Source organism: Felis catus, chromosome A2, assembly GCF_018350175.1.
Source record: "Felis catus isolate Fca126 chromosome A2, F.catus_Fca126_mat1.0, whole genome shotgun sequence".
NCBI classification, from domain to species: Eukaryota; Metazoa; Chordata; class Mammalia; order Carnivora; family Felidae; genus Felis; species Felis catus.
This window is the reverse complement of record NC_058369.1, coordinates 116,682,538-116,703,819: the sequence shown is the minus strand read 5'-3', so window position 1 is coordinate 116,703,819 and position 21,282 is coordinate 116,682,538. Positions and strand designations below refer to the sequence as shown.

Genomic DNA, 21,282 nt, shown 5'->3' with positions numbered 1-21,282 from the left:
TCTGCCCTCCCCCACTCATGCTCACTCTCTTTCTCTCTCTCAAAAATAAACATTAATTTTTTAAAATCTATTATCTACCTATTTATCTATATGAAGCTGTATTTCCTAAAGTATTCCTAGAGAAAATCTAAGCTTGAAGTCAACAAAAGCACAGGCACAGTGGAGGGGCAACCATACAGGGTAAATAAGGAATCCCATACACAAGAGCATAGATTTTAACCTAAGTACCCACACATTTCTTCACAGAGACAGTGGGTAGGTGTTCCGCATGGGAAGGGTTCCTAACACAAATGTTGGGACCTGAACAAAGAAGCACAGAGGCCAAGGTAAATCTGGTTCTTCATAATGGACACTAAAGAAGAAGGGGTGGAGGCAAGGCTACGATATAGGAGGGAATACACAAATACACAGTGTTTCAGGAAACAGGAAACTATTAGCATTTCAGGAACAAAAAATACTTTTGGCACAGGATTGTTCTCTGCCAAATGCCTATAGTGTTCTACAATTATGACAACCTAAAGTTCCCCTTACTGCATTTTCTAACACATCTATAGGTGGTACCATCTTCTCCCCTTCTGTTCTTCCAACAGAAAGGCTTGCACTAATATGTTTTATCTCCAGGGTAAATTCTTCCCTCTCAATTTAGCTATCCGAGGGTTCCTAGCTTGTTCACCTGCTCTTTGCCTTCAAATCTCAAGAAGAAGCCTGCCTAAGGCTCGCCACTCAGCCCCTGCTCAAGCCCTCTCATTCCAGAGAGAGCGGGGCAGGTTCAGGGGACAGCCTATACACTATAGAGGTTATCCTCAGTAGATACATATTCTGGATTAATCAACCTAGTCCTTCATTTATCAATATAAACCAACTGCTAAGATCACCAGACATCTAAAGAAAACATCAGTGACAGTGGACAAAGCTGAACAAACTCAACTAAGGAGAAACAGATGGTGCTGAGAATACAGTTTAAAATTTTAATTTTTATTAGCATTCTCAGAGATACATGAGAGACTACTGCATTCATAAAGGAACAGGCAACTAAGAAGGAGAAAACGGGGCATCTAGAGAATAAGAAAAAGTTCCTGGCAATTAAAAATATTGTCAAGTTTAGAAAACTCAAACAGTAGACTAAATGATAAGACTGTTAAGGTCAAAAGTGCTAATCTGGAAAATCAAGTGAAGATAAAGTCCTAAATGCAGAAGATGAAAACATGAGAAAAAACACATAAGCAAGTCCAATAGTGCCTATTAGGAGTTTCATAAGACAAGATCAAAGACAAGGATGAGGAAATAGCTGTCAAACAATAGGAAAAAACGTCCCTGAGTTTAAATGACATGCAAACCTTCAGAATGAAAGGCTTTCCAAGAACAGAGCAGATTGTATGAAAAAGATCCAGATCTGGCCACATCTAAGTGACATCTCACAATGCCGAGGATTAAAAATGGGGGGTAAGTGGGTATTTCTCAAAAGAAGAGTTGTGTAAAAGGAACAATAATCAGACTTCCATGCCATTTATTACTGGTAATATTGAATGCCAAAAGATAACAGAATAAGAATGTCAAAGTTTTGATGCAAAATAAGTTTAAAGAAACATTACATACATTCACACACATATATACATAAAATACGTTCATGTATGTGTACATACGTATGTGGTAAAAGTTTAGTTATGTTGAAATATTTAACACAATAATCTCTTCCAAAGAGCTTTCTAGCCTTCTAGACAAAATTTATGCCTGTATTTAAATATATCCTTTATTTATACAAATGTGACTGTTTTATTAATATCTTTGTGATCTTTCCATATTGGAGCTCACCCTTTCCAATATATCTAGTACTTCACTATATAGATGCATCAACATCTATTTAGTCTGTCCTCTCCTGAAAGATATACAGGTTGCTTCCACTTTCTGCAGTTATCATTTATAATCAGCATCTACAGATCTATATCCATACACATATACATATACACATAAATGTATGTACCATAAGTGAGTAAATACTAAGAGTAGAATTGCTAGTTCAGAAGATATGTGATTTTTTCAATTGTCAGATATTGTGAAACTGTTTTTTAAACAGGGTGCATCAATTACATTTCCATCAGGAGATCCTCATTTCATTATCTTTACAATAATAATGAATTGCTTCATAAAGACATATCAGTACAAATGCATAGAACTTGTGCAGCAAAAGGAGTGGTTTTAGAGAGAACCAAATTCTGAACTCTAATCTCATTTTTCCTCCAACGTGGCATCAAAATAAACCTAACAGCACCTTTATTTCCTTATCTGCAAAAAATAAATGACAATGATCCAGCTCATATGGTTATTCAACAAAATTAAATGACTCACCTACTAAAAACATGTAAACGCTAAATATTCTGCTCAGGCTAATATTCTGTAACTCAGTCTCTTCATCTCTCATTGTGACTATTGCTAATTATTCAAAGTGTCAATGAAAAACAAATCCCAATAACAGCAATTTAAATATATTTTTTCCTACCTTGAAAACATGGTTTAAAAAAATAGTTGAGGGTTCCCCTAATTTCATTATCTTAACTGACCACTTTGCACCTTGTCATCATCTGATAAATTTAATTCAGAAATGAAAGTGAACTACCATTTGTAAAGAACTTATCAATATTCCTATTATAAATCAAGTGTCTTATAAAAGCAGCTAGTGTAACTTTCTGGCATTCTTAGTTAGAAAAGACTTTTTTCCTCCAAATTTTTATTTAAATTCCAGTTAGTTAACATGCAGTGTAATATTAGCTTCAGGTGTAGAATTTAGTGATTCATCACTTCCATACAACACCCAGTGCTCATCACAAGTGCCCTCCTTGATCTCCATCACCTATTTAACCCATCCTCCAGCCCATCTCCCCTCCAGTGACCATCAGTTTGTTCTCTATAGTTAAGAGTCTGTTTCTTGGTTTGCCTCTCTATTCCCTACCCCTCCCCCCCAACTATGGTCACTGGTTTCTTAAATTGCACATGAGTGAAATCATATGGTATTTGTCTTTCTCTGATTGACTTATTTCACTTAGCATAACACTCTCTAGCTCCACCAACACTCTTGCTAGAAACAATTTCCTACTATGGGCAATGCTTTAAGAAAAAAGTCCTCTTCAAAAACAAAAAAGATAAGAAACAGGCAGCATCTAGATATTTTCACTAAATAAGGAATTCTGGACTGATATATCCCCTCCCTACCACCATGCTTAAAACTGTTTTACTTCCTTCTGGTCTTTATAATCTCTGATGAGAAATTCCCATTAATTTAAATCATTCATCTATTAGTGGTTTTTGCTTTCAGTATTTTTTTTTGGTCTTGTTCCCAGCAGTTTGATGATGTGACTGGGCATGTATTTCATAGAACTTATCGATAACTGAAGTTTGTTGAACCTCTTGAGTCTATAGATTTATGCCTTTCACCAAATTTGGGAAGTTTTCAGCAACCATTCAAATAGTTTTTTCTGCACCATATTTTCTTCTTTTCTTCTGGGTGTCTGATGAAACAAAATGTTAGATTTTCTGCTATTACCCCACAGATCCCTGAAGCTCTGCTCATTATTTTTTTCAAACTTTTTTCTCTCTTGTTCAGAGGTTGGATAGATTTCTATTGATCTCTAAGTTTACGGATTCTTTGTCATTTCCATTTTGCTATTGTACTTGTCCAATGAGTTGTTATTGTGTTTTTCAGTTCAAATTTTCCATTGTTTTCTATTTCTTTACTGAGACATTCTATATTTCCATTCGCTTCGAGAGAGCTCACCGCTGTCATAGCATATTTATAATAACTGCTTTAAATCTTTCTCAAATGATTCCCACATCTGTGTCATCTCAGTGTTGTGTCTGTTATCTTTGCACATGTGAGTTGAACATTTTCCTGGTTGTCAACATGCCAAATAATTTTGGAATGTATGCTGTATATTTTAACATATGAGACTGAATCTTGCTGAAAACTTATGGAGAGTGTTGATATTTTTGTTTTAGCAAGCAATTTAGTCAGTTGAGGGCAGGCCTCTGATTCTGACCTTTTGAGGTACTATGGCCATTTTAGTTTAGTCTTCCATGCTTGTTTATGAATTTAAGTTTTCATTTCTCCCCAGTAAATATCTAGGAGATTGCTGGGTCACATGATCAGTATATTTTTAACATCATCAGAAACTACGAAACTGTTCAAAACTTTCACAATATTATCTGGATCTGTCCCACATATGCATCATGGGACTTAGGTGGTAGTCTATCAGCGTTTCAGTACTCAACATCTATGTTAGGGTCAGATTGAAACATGCACAGTTCAAGGGCGAGTCCAGGAGTGCATAAACAACTTTAAGGGGTCCCTTTCTAGACTACTTCCTCTCCATAAATATGCCTGGTACTTCTAGTTCTCTGGGATGCTCTTTACCAATGCTCCAGCCAAAAATCAGGGGCTCTGTTTAACCTACTCTGCCATGTACTTACTAAAATCACAACTCATTCAGCAGAAGAGGAAGGTTTCCTTCCTTGGAGTTAGTCTTCTTGGCTGTTGCAGCTGCTTCAACAGTGCTACCAAAGGATTTCCTGGGGACTGGGGAGCAAGAGAACTCAGAATAAGAAAAAAGAGATTTCTGCACTCTGAGTATCTTGTTCTTTAAGCCAGAACTAGAAGGTTTTGAAAGTTCTCACTGTTCATTCTGATGCCAACTTTTGGGTTTGGGGCTAGTTCAGGAGACACCAAAAGTAAACTCAACATAAATTCAGTGGTATTTAAATACCTGGTTGTCTTCTCAAACTGCCTGGTACTATCGCCCTTTAATCTATAAATAGATACTCCTATATTCAGTTCTGTTTTTATAGATGCATTCACTGGGAGAGACAGGATATAGCATGTTTATTCTACCATACTGGAACCCTTTGTGAGTTATATTTTCCACCTAATTTGGGGTGGTTTCGTGCCTTTATTTCTTCAAAAAAATTTTTTTTAATGTTTATTTCTGGGAGAATCTGGGGGAGGGGCAGAGAGAGAGGGAGACACAGAATCTGAAGCAGGCTCCAGGCTCTGAGCTGTCAGCACAGAGATCGACGAGGGGCTTGAACTCACTGACAATGAGATTATGACCTGAGCCAAAGTCATACACTCAACCAACTGACCCACCCTGGTGCCCCTTTTTCTTTCTTTTAAAGTTTATTTATTTTGAGGGAGACATAGAGAATGCGGGAGGGGCAGAGAGAGAGGAGGAGAAAGACAGAATCCCAAGCAAGCTCCACACTGTCCGTGCAGAACCCGATGTGGGGCTCGAACTCATGAACCATGAGATCATGACCTGAGCCAAAACCAATAGTCAGACGCTTAACTGACAGAGCCACCCAAGCACCCCCAAATATTTTTCCTGTCCCTTTGTCCTCCTCCTGTCTGGAAATCACATTACATGCATGTTGAAATGCTTGACATTGTCCCAAAGGTCTCTGAAGCTCTGTTTACTTTTCTTAACATCTTTTTCTCTTTCTCCTTTGGGTTGAATACCTTTTACTTATCTTCATGTTTTTTCTGCTACCTCAAATCTGCTGTTGAGCCCATCTAATTAATTTTTTAATTACTGTACTTTTCAAATCTAAATTCCTATTTGGTTATTTTCTAAATTCTCTATTGAGATTATTGAAAATTAACAAACTGTCCTATAATTCTCTGAACCTGTTTAAAATAGCCAATTTGAAGTCTTTGTTAAATCCAACATCAAGCTCAGAGTGCGTTTTCCATTGACTATTTTTCCTGATTATGGGTCATATTTTCCTGGCTTTTCTTTCTTGCCTTTATTTTTCCATGTCCAGAAGTTTCTGCTTGAAAACTGAATCTTTAATATATTACAGTAACTGGGCATTCATTTTATTTTTCAGAGTCGTCGAGTCTTTTTTAACATCTCAAGCCTGTACAATTTCCACCATCTGCCAGTTGATTGTATATAGAGTGGGGAATGGATTCAAACCTAGACTCTAGTCTCCCTTGCTTTGAACTTTTTGCCAGACTCCCTCGGTCTCCCCTCCACATATGTAGTTTCCCAGGCAACCAGAGCTATATGGAGAGCTTATCTCAGCCCTTTTGTGGCTCTCTCATTTCTAGGATTTCTCTGGGAAATTTCTATTGGTCCACTGCTCACTCCAAACCATTGTCAGCAAGGCAGCAGGTTTTCTTTGTTTCTAACCAAAGCTACCACTTTTCACCAGCAAAGCCACAGGTTTCTGTATTCCCTCTTAGTCCCCCATTCCCTAAGTCACATCACCCCTAGTTCTGGAAGCAAAGCTGCTAGTTTTCTGTCAGACCCAATCTGGTAAAGCTTCAGTTCTCACCAAATGAAGGGACAGAGGGGTGCTAGGAAGGTATCTATCTGGGAAGGTATCTATCTGGGAAGGTATCTATCTGGGAAGATATCAGGCATGAAGGCCATAGACTCACACTATTCTCACCCCAAGCCCTAACAGTTGTGCAAGATCAATTTTTTAACTGCCTTTGGTCAATTTCCAGTACTCCTAAATGGCTGTTTTTGATGATTTTGTCCAGTTTTGTATTTACTTTTTGCACAGGGGAACTGCCAGCCTCTTCATGCCATTATTATTAGAATTCAAGTAATGTTTTTAATAAAGATTTTCAAAGTTTAAACCTTCACTGTCACAAGTGAAAAAGATAATCATAATTGGTAATGCTGCTTCTAATGAGGCAATTTTTTAGGATGCGCATGGTGATATTATTCAAAAACATAGGAAGAAAACAGAAACAACCTTTAATGTTACTTCGGAAGAGAATGGGTAAATATCCATCCTATATGAATAATGTGCAAACATTTAAAAGAACATGGTTTTTCACGTACTAACATGAAAATGCTCTCCAAAACACATTTTTCTGTGGGAAAAAAACAAGTGTGGTATTTACAGAAATGGAGTACACAAAACTGTGTATTTTCCATAGGTACAAATATGTTTATAGGAATAAGTCTGAAAGATATAAAACAAAGTGTAACAGGTGTTACCCCTTAGGAAAGAGCAGAAAGATTGAAAGAAGGGTTGGTTAAAAGGCTCTCGGCTCTATCTGGTAATAATTAAAATTGTTACAAAATTAACATATTTACATATACATGTTTAAAAAAACAATAACTTAATAGGTTGCTCTAGCTATGAATTGTATATTTGGTAAATCATTATCAAGAGGATTCCTAGAGATTTCCGTACAGACCCATAAGGATTAAAGAAAATCACTTCACCTAATAAAATTAAGTACTACCATCTACAAGATTTTATTAGGGAAAAATGCTTAGCCTCATTCCTCAGGTCATGAATTTGCCAAAGATAATCTCCTTATAGAGAATACTGCAACCCTTAAATATCCTATTCCTTATGTATTAGTTTGTACTTTTTATCATGGATTTCTTTCTGAGTAAGCCATTTCCGGCTATGTCACACTAAATAATACCTTTTAAAAACTTTAGCAGGTTGGCTTTAAATTAAAAGATTTCTTTAAGGCCTATAGTAAACAATTAGAGTAAATGAAACTCATTAACAAATCCTACAAATCAGGTATTTTTCCCATTTTTGCCCTAATCAAAGCCTTTACAGATTTCAAAAAGAAAACGGAGGCTTCAAGACACTGTGGGTATAAATGAAAACAACTTATCTTTCACTTTTACTCACACACACTGTAGTTCCCACATGTAGCTCTAAGGGTATTTGATTTGAGACTGCTAAAAATTAAGTTCTATATTGATTCTTGATAAATATTGATTTATCAAGATATCTTGATATTGGTTCTTGATTTATCAGGCCAGAGAACTTACTCTCCTATAATATTATATTACTCTCTCACAATTATAAAATGATAAAACAATCTTTTGTATTTATACTAAGTGACTTGGGAAGAACTTCTTACTATTGTTGCTTTAAACAGTCCTCTTATAAGAGCTCTTTTAGACCTTTCTAATATAAACATGCACCTACACATGCTAATTTAACCAAAATCATCAAGTGGTATTGGTGGCAGAAGTCTTAACAATGTGTATTCTTCACAACTCCACCACCTTTGAATCTTGCCTAAATAACACTATAGATACAGAGACTATCTTATTTCCATTTCATTTCTCGGTCAATTGTCCATTGCCTCCCAACCACATTAGTCAATTCAATAAATATCTTTGCATTTTCCCTAAGTTGGTGAATCCCTAACCACCTTATGTGTAGATTATTATCCCTTCCTACATTTTCTAACCCATTTTAGTCTTTTAAAAATGCTGTGGGGGGGCTTGGGTGGTTCAGTTGGTTGAGTGTTAGACTCTTGATTTTGGGTCAGGTCCTAATTCCAGGGTTGTGGGATTGAGTCCCATGTAAATTTTCTCTCTCTCTCTCCCTCTGCCCCTCTCCCCCACTCACGTGCATCATCTCTCTAAAATAAATAAAAAGTAAATAAAATATTTAAATAAATGCTGTAAGCTGGATGGGTTAGGTATTATCTCCACTTTATAAATGAAAAAAATGAAGCCCCAAAACTAAGTGACATGCCAGAAACAGATCAACAGGAGAAAAAAAATTGAGAGTTCAGTTCAACTGACTGGTCTCAAACCATGCTTAACTTTTGCAGCTGTAATCATAGGTTATAAGCAACCTTCCTTGCAAGGAACTGACCATAAGCATAAGGATATGATAAGCTCATTTCTATCACTGAGGGTCTGCATTTTAACAAGTGGCAGGTATGAAGAAAAATCATGCAACAATCTAGTTTGGGTAGTGGAGAGGGCACTGGGTATGAGAAAATGGCAGTTTCTAGTTCTAGTCTTGCCATTGTGCAATATGACTTTATTATGATTTTAGCCCTGAAAGAGTAGACACACAAATTTCCACAGGTCAACATCTCTCAACATTCCTACTGCCATGCCAAGTGTTTGGACATGCTAATGGAATTAGAAATAACCTGCAAAAACTTGGAGGCAGTTACAAAGTTTAGTAAGATGGAAGAAAATGAGTTGCCAGTAATAATGTGCTCAGAAGCAGCAGGTGACGGAAACAAATGCTTGCAAGAACAGTAGATGACTGAAATAAAGGTTAATGGTCAGAAATGGCCATTAAAAACTATTTGCAGTCAAAAGGATCCAGAGATGCTGGATGCGACAATTAACATTGAGTTAAGACACTTATCACCATTCTATTTTATTATCTGTCTCCCTGGATTGTAATAGATAAATAGCCACTGAATCAAATGTATTTACTGAAAGAAAAGGATTAAATATAAAACGTCTGCTTTTTAAAAAAAAAAATGCCTTTCTTCTCTCATATTCTTCACTTGCAGTAATTTCCTAGGATTAAAGGAAATTATCAAGTGCAAGAAATACTGAAGGAAGAGTGATAATGGTTAAAGATTCAAATTATGTCACTGTACATGACATAATTCCAAAAAGGACTATTATAATAATTAATAATTGAAGCTAAGCTAAGATCCAAAGGGAAAACATACATACATAATTTCTTTTTTTTTTTTTTAATTTTTTTAAACATTTATTTATTATTAAGAGATGGAGAGAGACAGAGAATGAGCATGGGAGGGGCAGAGAGAGGAGGAGACACAGAATCCGAAACAGGCTCCAGTCTCAGAGCTGTCAGCACAGAGCCTGATGCAGGGCTCAAACTCACAAACCACAAGATCATGACCTGGGCTGAAGTCAGTTGCTTAACCGACTGAGCCACCCAGGCGCCCCTACATTCATAATTTATTTCCCCAGATTTTTTTTTTATTTTTTAAATGTTTATGTATTTTGAGAGAGAGAGAGAGAGAGAGAGAGAGAGAGAAAGAGAAAGAGAAAGAGAGAGAGAGAATCCCAAGCAGCCTCTGCACTGTCAGCACGCAGCCCCACACGGGGCTCGAACTCCCAAACCGTGAGATGACTGAGCTTAGATGAAGAGTGGGACACTTAAACCATTAAGTCACCGAAGTGCCCCTCCCCAAATGTTTTAAAATATCTGGTAAAATGAGAGGAAATAATGGTTTTTCAGCATTCACTAGGTGTTTCCTGTGTGCTCCCTATTCTCTTATAACCTCTCAAAGAACAAGAGCATTCTCTTCTACATAGCCCAGTATATTACCTTGTATACAATAGGTACTCAAAAAATGCTCAACTAATGCTCTGAATTATTTTTCCTTCCGTTACCCAGCTTTCAGCCCAAATTGGAGATAAAATTTTGTACAATCATCTGATACATGCCAAAGTAAAATATGAAGTTATTTTGGAATTACCTTGAGTTTGTAATAATACCAGCATGTCAAAGGAGCCAATTCATAGGTCATATTAACACTCAAGAAATCTAAATAAAAGTTCAAATTGAAGCAAAGCGTAGATACCTGCAGTGACTCTTAGAGAAAAAAAATATTTTGGGAGAGAAAGCTGAAGGGTGCTCTTTATCAAAGATCTTCGTACCTAAAGCATAATTAAAAAAACAAAATTAAAGGGCTCCTGGGTGGCTGAGTCAGTTAAGCAGCCGACTTCCGTTCAGGTCATGATCTACCAGTTCATGAGTTCAAGCCCTGTGTCAGGCTCTGTGCTGACAGCTTAGAGCCTGGAGCCTGCTTCGAATTCTCGTCTCCCTCTCTCTCTGCCCCTCCCCTGCTCACACTCTGTCTCTCTCTCTCTCTCAAAAATAAACATTAAAAAAAATAAAAAATGAAAATTAAATTAAATTAAATTAAATTAAATTAAGGGGTACCTGGTGGCTCAGTCAGTTAAGTGTCCAACTCTTAATCTTAGCTCAGGTCATGATCTCATGGTTCATGAGTTTGAGCCCCACTTTGGGCTCTGTGCTGACAGCATGGAGTCTGTTTGGGATTCTCTCTCTTCCCTCTCTCTCTCTCTCTGCCCCTCCCTTGCTCATGCTCTCATGCTCTCTCTTCTCTCAAAATAAATGAAATGAAATGAAATGAAATGAAATAAAATAAAATAAAATAAAATAAAATAAAATAAAATAAAATAACGAATGGCTTTTTAGCAGCTCTTCCGTTTGACAGGCTCCAAACTTGGTGTGCTTGGATTTGACAAAATCAAGTGTCAAGCTTGAAAGAAAAGTAAACAGAAATACACAAGTAAATAAAAAAAAAATTTTTTTATTCAAGAGGACAAATGTCAATATTTTCAGGGAAAGGTAAATTGAACATATCTAATTTTGTTCTCTCCCCTCTAAAATGTAATAAACGTGTATCTATAATTTTATTTTACTTTTAACAGCTTAAGTTTACAAAAATGGAAAGAATGAGAGAAAAGTTGATTTTGGAAGCTATAAAACCTGTGAGCAAAGGAGTGAATGGATTGAGCAATTCCAAAGAGGCTAAAGTTTAAACAAACTATGGGTAAAGCAAAAAAAAAATCATCTCAATTGTCCAAAGGCCCAGGGATTAGCAGAACAAGGTACCTGAGTTGAGGGGGGCTATAATAAGGAGACTTAGAAAATATTAGTTCAGGATTTGTTAGATGATTCATTAATAAACTGTAGCTGCCTTTCTCCATTCCTGAATTTTGTTTTCTTAGAGTTATATTTATTTTCATACACTACTTATCAATAATTCAACTTCACCCTCCTTGCAGGGTGTTTGCCCCTTACCCTCCACCATGGAGGACCAAAAACTAGAGGTTTATTTTCTAGAGACACTAAGGTAAGAACTGTCTCTGGACAAAGGGGATTGAAATCATATCGAAAACGGAATTACTGAATAATGAAACAACCCCTCCATCTGCTTCTCCCTTTTGACTATCAGAAGACTTTATTTTAGCCTATACTTGACCTTCTAGGCAGATGTGAAGGGTTTTCTCTCAAGATATGGCCAACCTAACAGGAAAGACATAGACATCAAGCTCACGTATTAAACCCCCAATCAAGTCATACAATGTCTACAGAGAAGCTCAAAATGCAAAATGTGCTTTATGTTTTTAGTTTTCCACTCTTAACAATGAACCAATAACCTTGGGATATTAGATGCTGAGAAAAGCCTATAACATGAAAGATACAGACCAGAATAAACAATCAAACAGGTAAAGTTGACTTGGAATAATGAAACTATTCAGGGCAAAGAAAATAAACATCAACATTCTCAGAGAAAGAAGAGAATATTGCATTCATGAGATCAGAATAAGATTGCTCTAGGAGAGGAACATCCAGAGGAAACAAAAGAACTCTTAGACAACAAAAATGCAAAAGTAGAAATAAAAAATTCAGTAGAAATCATGGAAGATAAATTCAGGGAAAAACCAAAGAAGTAGAAAAGCACAGAGGCAGGAAAAATAGAAGAGAATTACACGACCTGATAGAGGGCATCTAAGAGGAGTTACATAAAGAAGAATAAATTTTCCTCCTGGAGGGGAGGAAAATGTTATTGAAATACTTACTCCTTCTGGTTCTGGAAAACATTATGTTGCTAGACTAAATGGGGCATATAACTCCCAGTGAAACAGATGAAAATAGACTTATAGCACGAGACATCACTGTGAGATTTCACAACACTAGGGACAAAGGAAAAACAAAAACCACACTCACATGTCAAGAATCAAGAATCAAAGTGCTTTTAAACTTTTCAATAATGACATCTAAAGATAGAAGATAATTAAGTGATGCATTTAAAAACATTCCCATCCTAAAAGTCTTTACCTTGACAAACTATCAATCAAGTGTGGGGATAGTTAAAAATTATTTTCAGACTTGCTTATACGGTTTCACAAAATTAATCTACCACAACACTTTTTCTACGATTTAAAAACAAACAAACAAAGGTGTGCTGCTCTGTAAGCATGAAACAAAGGAGCAACATAGAAAAGGAAAGACATTAGATACCAGGAGATACTAGAAGACGCAAACTAGGAGAAAGGCAAAAGTAATTCTCAGGAGAAGATGACAAGTGTGTATCAGGTATAGAGAATAATGAGTCCATATTCAACAGGTCAGAAGCCTCCAGGAGTGACATCTTCAAGAAAATAAAATTGATAAATTTGAATGAACATACTGAAAGGTGATTTAGAAAACTAGCAGAGATTTGGGGATTGGATTATTGATAAGTAGTATATATACAGAACTAAGCAAATAATAACGAATAAAAATATAAGAATGGAGAAAGGTAACTATAGTTTACTAATGGATCAGTTAATAAATCCTGATCTAATAAAAATTACTAATATAATTACACTGGGAGAATTGAGGAATCAAAAGTGTGTATAGACAGAGAGAGTAGGAGGAGAGTGGGAAAGAACTAAATCCTCATCTTCAATAATGGTTAAAATCAACAAATCAAGAAGCAGCAGCATAAACATGACATCTTAAAAAATTCAAGTAGTAGCCTCTGGGGAGCAAGAAATAGAGATAAAATTGAGAAGTACTGTCAGTCTTTCATCTATATGTACACTAACAATTTTAATTTTTAAAAAGTACAAAAAAATACAACTCTCATGTATAAGTCGTAATGCCAGTTTGAGTCTAGAAAAATCAGAGAATTATAACCATTCTTTCAGAGTTAAAAACAAATAGGGCTTTTTCTTTGAAGGCAAGGATGACCAAGTTGTCCTTGGAAAATAAGCTTCATTAAACATATTTAACATATTTAAATATATTTTAGTAAAATATTCCACTCAACCTAACAATAAAATAAAACCAACATTTAAAAGCCTACAAAGAATATTTTCAATTTTCAAAAGGTATGAATATTCTTTACATCTGTAAGTATAAAGATTTAACCTAAATAAAAGGGAATTTTTTAGTCAATCTTATTTGACTCATCATAAAACTGCTTCTACTTACTGCCATGTGTATCTAATGTCAACCTAAATCATTAAAAAAAAATTTTTTTTTATGTTTATTTTTGAGAGAGAGAGCAAGCGAGCGAGAGGGAGCAGGGGAGGGACAGAGAGAGTGGGAGACACAGAATCCGAAGCAGGCTCCAGGCTCTGGGCTGTCAGCACAGAGCCTGACGCAGGGCTCAAATGAACCAAATGCAAGATCATGACCTGAGCCAAAATCGAGCGCTTAACTGACTGAGCCACCCAGGTGCCCCTCAAATCATTTTCTTTAACTTGTACCTACCAATTCCACTCTAACAAAAAACTGGGACTTAAAAATCATTGACCTGTACTCAAATACAATTCAGATTATAATATTATAATAAAATGACACAGATCTCTCTATGCAAAGATATTTTACAAGCTACTAGAATTAGCCATCAATTTGGAGTATTTTTGTGTCTTAGCACTCTCAGATTGTGTCCATTTGTACTTACACCAGCCTTTAAAAGCACTGAGCAAAACATTACAAGGCACTGCATTAAAGCACAAAACTTTATTTTTGATGGTGAAAAAAAGTGGGAAATATTCTCAGATATAATGTCACTCAGTCATGTCCTCTGGGCAGGAATGCTCATGTGAAAAGACAGAGGGACACCAGCTCCCCACATGGGGAGTCCTAGCAACAGGAATGTCAAAACATAGTTCAAATATTAGAAGATTTTGATTTTACAGGTCCAGAAGAAAACCTTGCGTAGCCTTAGCTTTACTAATTATTTAACAAAATTTTAGAAATTTACAAAGTCCAAAGAGGTCCTACCTTGGTAAGAGGAGCAAATTATATCCCATCCAAAATGAAAATATTATTTTAGGTTGTTACCTCACATTTATTATCTGGAAGACTTTCTGGTTATAAGAAACTTAAAGAACATGCAATATATTTAAAGTGGTGAAAGAGTACTCCAAACAGATGAAATAACAATTGAACACTGTTACTATTTAAATCTTATTGTGTATTTCCCTATGGCAAGCATAAACACTGGACACAACTGGATATCCTTACCAGACTTCATTTCTTAGCAGCTAAGGATTGAGCTACATACCACATTTTGAGAATACTGGTAACAAAATGAACTAAAAATATGGTAATTTAGTCTTTCATAATTTTTTTTAAAGGTTACATAATAGTTTCAAATATTGCAGGATATTTTACAAGTCCTTTTCTGTAATGATAGTTTTCTGCTTTAACAAAACTTCCCTCATATGCTCTGATTTGATAAAATGCTATTAATGATGTAGTTTACATTTAGACTTAGTGAAAAGAGTCACCCAGTGTTCTGGCAAGCTTGCCGTCATTCATTTCAAAATAGGTAGCCCTAGACAAAATCATCAGGGAATCAAATTTCTCTTCCTCTCTCTTCACTTCTGATGTCCACAGCTCTTTCCCCCATTTTAGTGTCCTCTTATGTATTCTTCTCCCCAGGTTTTCAAACTTCCCTGCTTCTCCAAAAATCAGCAAGTTCCCAAATACTGCTGCACAATTCCATTATTTTGCCCCTTCTTGGGTTCTCCCATACTCCCATTTCAAACATTCACTACACTAAATTGCCAACAGATGATTTTTTTAGAAGACAAAAGGAAAAAAAAATGGTATCATTTATGATTTATTGAAATTTCCCTCCACTTCTAAAATCAGATATGTCAGCACCATTCTTTCCTTCCTTTTCTCCAAGGTCAGAAGAAAATATGCCCCTCCTCTCCTACAAGGCTGCAGTGAATCAAATCCTTCTCGCCCACTGTGGGACCATGAAACAAAGGTCATTTCTCTCCTACACTGTCACTAATTTTTCCTCACTTTATACTTAAACATTTTGTAAATGTGCTAACATCTACCTCATCCTTCAGTAATAATTCTTTTAAATAACTATTTGGAACCCCACTTCCCTCTTCCCTAAATCATACCCTCTCCTTTTCCTACCCCACCAAGCTCCTCTAAAGAGTAGTTCAGTTCTCTACCCTTCCCATCTCAGCCACTGCTTTCTGGCTTCCCCAGCCACTATTCTCTCCAAACTTTGTAAATAAATTTAGGAATGACTTGACTGATAAATCAGTTACATAATCTGTCCTCATCCTGTTTGAGGACAACCATCACTGCTTTTAACGTCCTTCGGGTTTTCATTCTTTTCTTGAGTGATCTCATTCACTTCCAGAACTGTAACTAGTTTCTATATGAACATGATTTTCAAATCTTAGTGACAGCACTCACCTTTTTCTGACTGCCTTAACATACTTTCTTTGGGCGTCCCAAAGATGGTGCTTTCAATTTACCATTTTCAAAACTACTCACTCACCTAACTGAGCCTACTCTTCCTACTATATATTCTATTATGACATCACCATCCACCCATTCTCCAAAGCTTAAAATCTCAAAGCCATTGGATTTTCTTTCTTCTCCCTAACTTCTAAATATCTGATTCTCTTTCAAATATTTTTATTCTGCTTCATCAAAGTCTCAAATTCATCATCTTCAAATTTTCCACTCTCAGACCTTTGGTTTAAAGTTTTTATCTTCTTTTGCAGAGACTATTTTAAAATTCTCTTAACTAGTCTACCAACCCCCAATCTTTCCCCACCCTGGCTCCTGCTCCAGACTATGTCTAGAAGTATCTGGTTAAAGTGCAGAGCTCATCCAGAGAAAAGCTAGATCTACAGAGATTTATTTTTTAAACAGCTCAAGTAAATAGCGCTGTCCCTAATTTACTCTCACAGTGTAGTAGTCCTGTTTTGAATATTTTTACTGACCTCACCACTAATTAACAAAGCAGGTCAAAGTTTCATTACTTATTGTAAGAAAATATGTAGTTGTTATAACTAAACTAGTGGAACTATCTGAAAATGTTTTTATACAATAAGCACTAATAAACCTGAAATATGACTGACTATAGGATCACTGCTCAATCTTATTAAATATGCAAATTTGAGTATTTTTTAGTATCTGAAAACTAGGTTATTTTATGGTAATAAATTTCGAGTTTCTTTTTTCAAGATAATACACTTACAAAAATACCTAGAATTCATAACAGAACCAGTAATAAAATGGTTTTTAAATTCAGCCATGACGGAGGTGATTGAAGAAAAGTAATCTTAAGTAATGGACTTAAAACCTGACCTTCTCACAGCTCCACTGCCATCACTACTCTAACCACCATCACCTCTTGCTTATTTACTTCAGCAGCCATTCAACTGGTCACTTACTTTCACTCTAGTTCTCAACAGTATTTTCCAGAGGGGCTAGAAACATTATTTAAAACATAAAAAAGATTTTGTTATTGTTCTGCCAAAACTGTCCAATGGTTTCTCACTGCACTTATAAAATGCTCTAAATCCTGACCATGGCCTACACCAGCCTTCACGGGTTGGCACTCTGTGTGCCCCGCTGAGTTCCCCCTTGACAATCTCTCCCCAATCTGCTTATCCTCAGTCGCACTGGCCTGCTTTCTGTACTTCAAACAGGCCTAGTTAATTTCCCATTTCTCATCTTTACCATTTTCTGTTCTCTCTGCTTGAAATAATTCCCAGATAGCCACACATATATCCTTCCTCTCTCATTTGTCTCAGTATGTTACCTCCCCAGAAACAACCTAAACACTCAATCCTAACTAGCCTTTTCCACACACACACACACACACACACACACACACACACACACACTTAGGCACTCTCCCTCCTACTAGGTTTGTATCCAGAGTGCTCATCTGAAGTACCTTTGCTTATTGTCTGTCTCCCTTCACTAAAAATTCAGTCATTTTATCTCCTCTGGCGCTAGGGCAATAATTTGACACACAGTAGGCACTCAGATATTTATCAACCAATTCAGAAATATGTGCTAATGCCATTCAAAGTTCTATTTCTTGAGTTTCAGACTCCTGTCTCCTTGCCTACCTCTCTGTAAAGATGTTCTATGAGTACTATAAACTCAATGTACCCATGTATTGCATTACTTCCTAAATCTGGTTTGCTTCCTATATTTCCTATCTCAGGTAATGGCACCCAGGTACACCTTGTCAATCTCCTTTATTGTCTCTAGCTAACCTGCTGCCAAGACCTTTCAGTGTAGTATCTTTCATATATATCCCTTTATCTCCACAGTCACTGCCTTAGTTCATTCTCTCATCTCTCACCTTAACTTCCACAACATTCTATTTATTTTCCTTCATCTATCCCCCCATATCACCATTAGAGTGAGCTTTCCAAAAATATAAACATAAGGGGCACCTGGGTGACTCAGCTGGGCGAGTGTTCAACTCTTGGTTTCAGCTCAGGTCATGATCTCACAGTTTGTGGGTTCAAGCCCCTCTTTGGGGCCTGCTTGGGATTCTCTATCTCCCTCCCTCTGCTCCTCCCCCATAATAAATAAATTTTAAAAAATACAAATATGACCATGTTTATCCCCAGGTTAATATCACTCACTGGTTCCCTATCATCTATAAAATACAAATTCCTTAACATGGCACAAAGCCCTCACATTTTCCCCTGTAACTGTTCAAACATGCTCTCCTGCTCCCCCTTGGAGGGGCCCTTTTAATTCTGGCCACACTAGGCCATTTGCTAGTCCCTAAATCCACTGCTTCATTTTGCTGTAACTTCATCTTAATTGTCTCAAATGGAGCCTTTTCTGACCCATCCTAGCAGATTTAGAATTACAACACTTACTGTATAAGTATAGTCAATCCTCATTATTCATGAATTCTGTATTTATGAATTTGCCTATTTGCTGAAATTTATTTTTAACCCTAAAATCAATACTTGGAGTGCTTTTGTGGTTACCTGCAGACAGGCACAGAGGCAAAAAATGTGTCCAGTGTATGCATCCCCAGCATAGGTCCAACAAGGCAACACTCTGCCCTTTTGTTTCAGCTCTCACACTAAAAACAAGGATCCTTTTCACAGTTTATTTAGTGCCATGTTTTTCACATTTTTGTGCTTTTTCTTCGTGTGTGTGGTGATTCTGCTGCTAAAATGTCCCCCAAGCATAATGCTTAAGTGCTGTTTAGTGTTCCTAAGGACAAGAAGCCTGATGCTGTGCCTTGCACAGAAAATACATGTGTTCAATGAGCTTCCTTTAAGCATGAGTTATTGCTGTTGACCATTCAATGTTAATGAATCAACAACACATGTTAAGGTGTCTTTAAACAAAAAAACACAACACGGTTATGCACTGACCAGTTAATAAAAATGTGATCAGAGGCTCATAAGAATCTAACCCTGAATTTTCCCCTAAAAGCAATGACTATTTTCTAATTCAATGTTCACAAAGAATTTCTAAAACATAACTACCATGAATAATGAAAATTGACTGTATTTTCATTTACGTGTCTCCACCACAAAATTAGTGGGCTGAGGGCAGAAATGCATCTTACTTGTCTTTGAACTCTAATTCTTAGTATTATGCCAGACATACATACTGAAGTTACCATTTATTGCACATAATTTTACAACTATGGTTTCTCATTTTTGTAATGTGGATATGCCGTGTACGTTTAGACATTATAGTAGGATCCTCAACTGTTCCCCAGCCCAGGAAGACCTTGCTCAACTTGGACAGTGAATGGTCTGAACTTTATCTTCCATCCCTGCCCCTTCACCTCTTTTATAACCAAAGATCATGCTCTTCAAGTTCAAACTTAAAAAATCAAAGTTAAGTGAAAAGGCATTTATAGAGATTTACTTTTCATCAGTTAGCCCTAATGAGCTTAGATCTAAAAACAGAGAAGCTGCCAGCCAAAATGGAAGACTGAGCACACATGCCCACATTTTCTCCTCCTGAGGTCACAGTGAAATGACAGGAAAAACACTTTTTAAAAAGAATAAAATGCCAAGAGGGGCTTCTGGGTGGCTCAGTTGGTTAAGCATCCCACTTCAGCTCAGGTCATGATCTCACAGTTCTTGGGTTCAAGCCCTGCATCGAGCTCTGTGCTGACAGACGGTGTGTCTCCCTCTCTCTCTGCCCCTCCCTCCCTCTCTCTCAAAAATGAACATTAAAGAAAAAAAAAAAAAAGAATAAAATGCCAAGAATACTGGAGGTGAGGTGGGAAAGAAATCAAAGAGATTAGCCAAACCAGAAATTTTAGGAAATTCCCGGAAGTTAGAAAACAGATAAATGAGGCCTGGAGGTCCAGCAAAAAATTAGGCTTGATAATCTGAAAATAATTCCTTCATTTACAAAACAGCTAGAAATGCTAAATACCAAAAACATCCTCTCGGATACAAAACAAATCCCCAAGAAAATCTCCATGAGCCCACATGAAGAGGATAAAAGACCGGTTGGCTCCTCTAGGGTTTGCAGATGTTAGTACCTAGAACTTCAGAGGCAGCAGCTTAGGCCTTAGTTTGCTCAAAATGGAGAATTGCATATGAGACCCTCCATATAAGGCTGGGACCTTACAGGGTTAACCCCCACCTTGTAAAAGAGTGGCCTCGCAAAGACGTGCCTGCTGGTCACAAAAGACAATGAAGGCATTAGCTTGTCTTAGCTTGGATTCCATATTAGGGGAAAATATTGCCTGAGAATTTGTAACCACAGCCTACTCTCAAGGATTCAGGGTTCCAATACACCTACCAAGTTCAGAAAACCATGAGCAGAGAATTTACAAAGATGCCAAAGAAAAGCCTTAGCAAATCTTCCTTGGAGGAATGTGCTTTTTAATCAGGCTGTACAGAAACCTTTCAATAAAACCCAGCCAAGCATGAGCTCACAACTCAAAAACCACAGAACACTCAAGAAAAAAAAAAAAAAAAAAAAAAAAAAAAAAAGGTAATTGAAAACACAAGACAGTAACACTGTCATAAAGGAAAGCAGATAAGATTGAATAAACATTGTAATCTAAGACATTCAGTTCTTCCCAAGAAAAAGCCTCCCTTGAGAAGTACATGTGTGCTCAAATATTCTTCTTTTATACTGGAGTCAATATAATTACTGTGTAAAATGGAAAAAAAGACATGTTTTCTAAGACACGTGGAATAATTTTAATAATGACAATACTCTCATCCAGGGTAAGTTCCACCCCCTTTCCAAGGAGCATTTGGAGGTACGTGAGGGCATTTTTGATGCCCCAATGGCTGTGGCAGAGAAACAGGGGCACTAAGCATTAAGATGTGTTCAGGACAACACCATACAAAACAGTACTGCCAAAATGCCAATTATGAATTGTTGAGAAACACTTTACTAACTAAATCTAAAACTGTTATCAATGATTAACTCTATGAAGTAAGACCGGGAACAGAAATTTTTAGCTTTCACTACACATTCATTTTTCTGTATTATTTTAACTCTTTACCATGTAACAGTATTTTTCAAAAGTTAATTAAAACAAGTTTATCATAAATTACTAGGGAGGAAAAGCTGTCCTGTTCATTGGCCAACATAAAATCCTTCCCTCCATATAAACTGGATTGATCAGAACATGAACACTGTGTACTCGACTACCCTAGAATTCCTAGACTCAGAAGGGAAATCTCTTTA

General features: G+C 36.6%; 1 protein-coding gene across 7 annotated transcripts in view; it reads right to left on the bottom strand.

Moving 5' to 3' along the window:
- Positions 1-21,282, bottom strand: part of PALS2 (protein associated with LIN7 2, MAGUK p55 family member) — a 107,514-nt gene that overhangs the window by 69,835 nt on the left and 16,397 nt on the right. The window contains exon 1 of one of the 7 annotated variants that reach the window (XM_019825607.3): positions 16,027-16,169. The exons of 4 other annotated variants lie outside the window; for them this stretch is intronic. In XM_019825607.3, the coding sequence (XP_019681166.2) occupies positions 16,027-16,048 (22 nt within the window). In that variant the 5' untranslated portion in view covers positions 16,049-16,169. Of the gene's footprint in view, positions 1-12,383; positions 12,498-16,026; positions 16,170-21,282 lie in introns of those variants that run through there. 2 more of the 7 variants (XM_006929252.4, XM_045052512.1) reach the window with 2 other exon arrangements.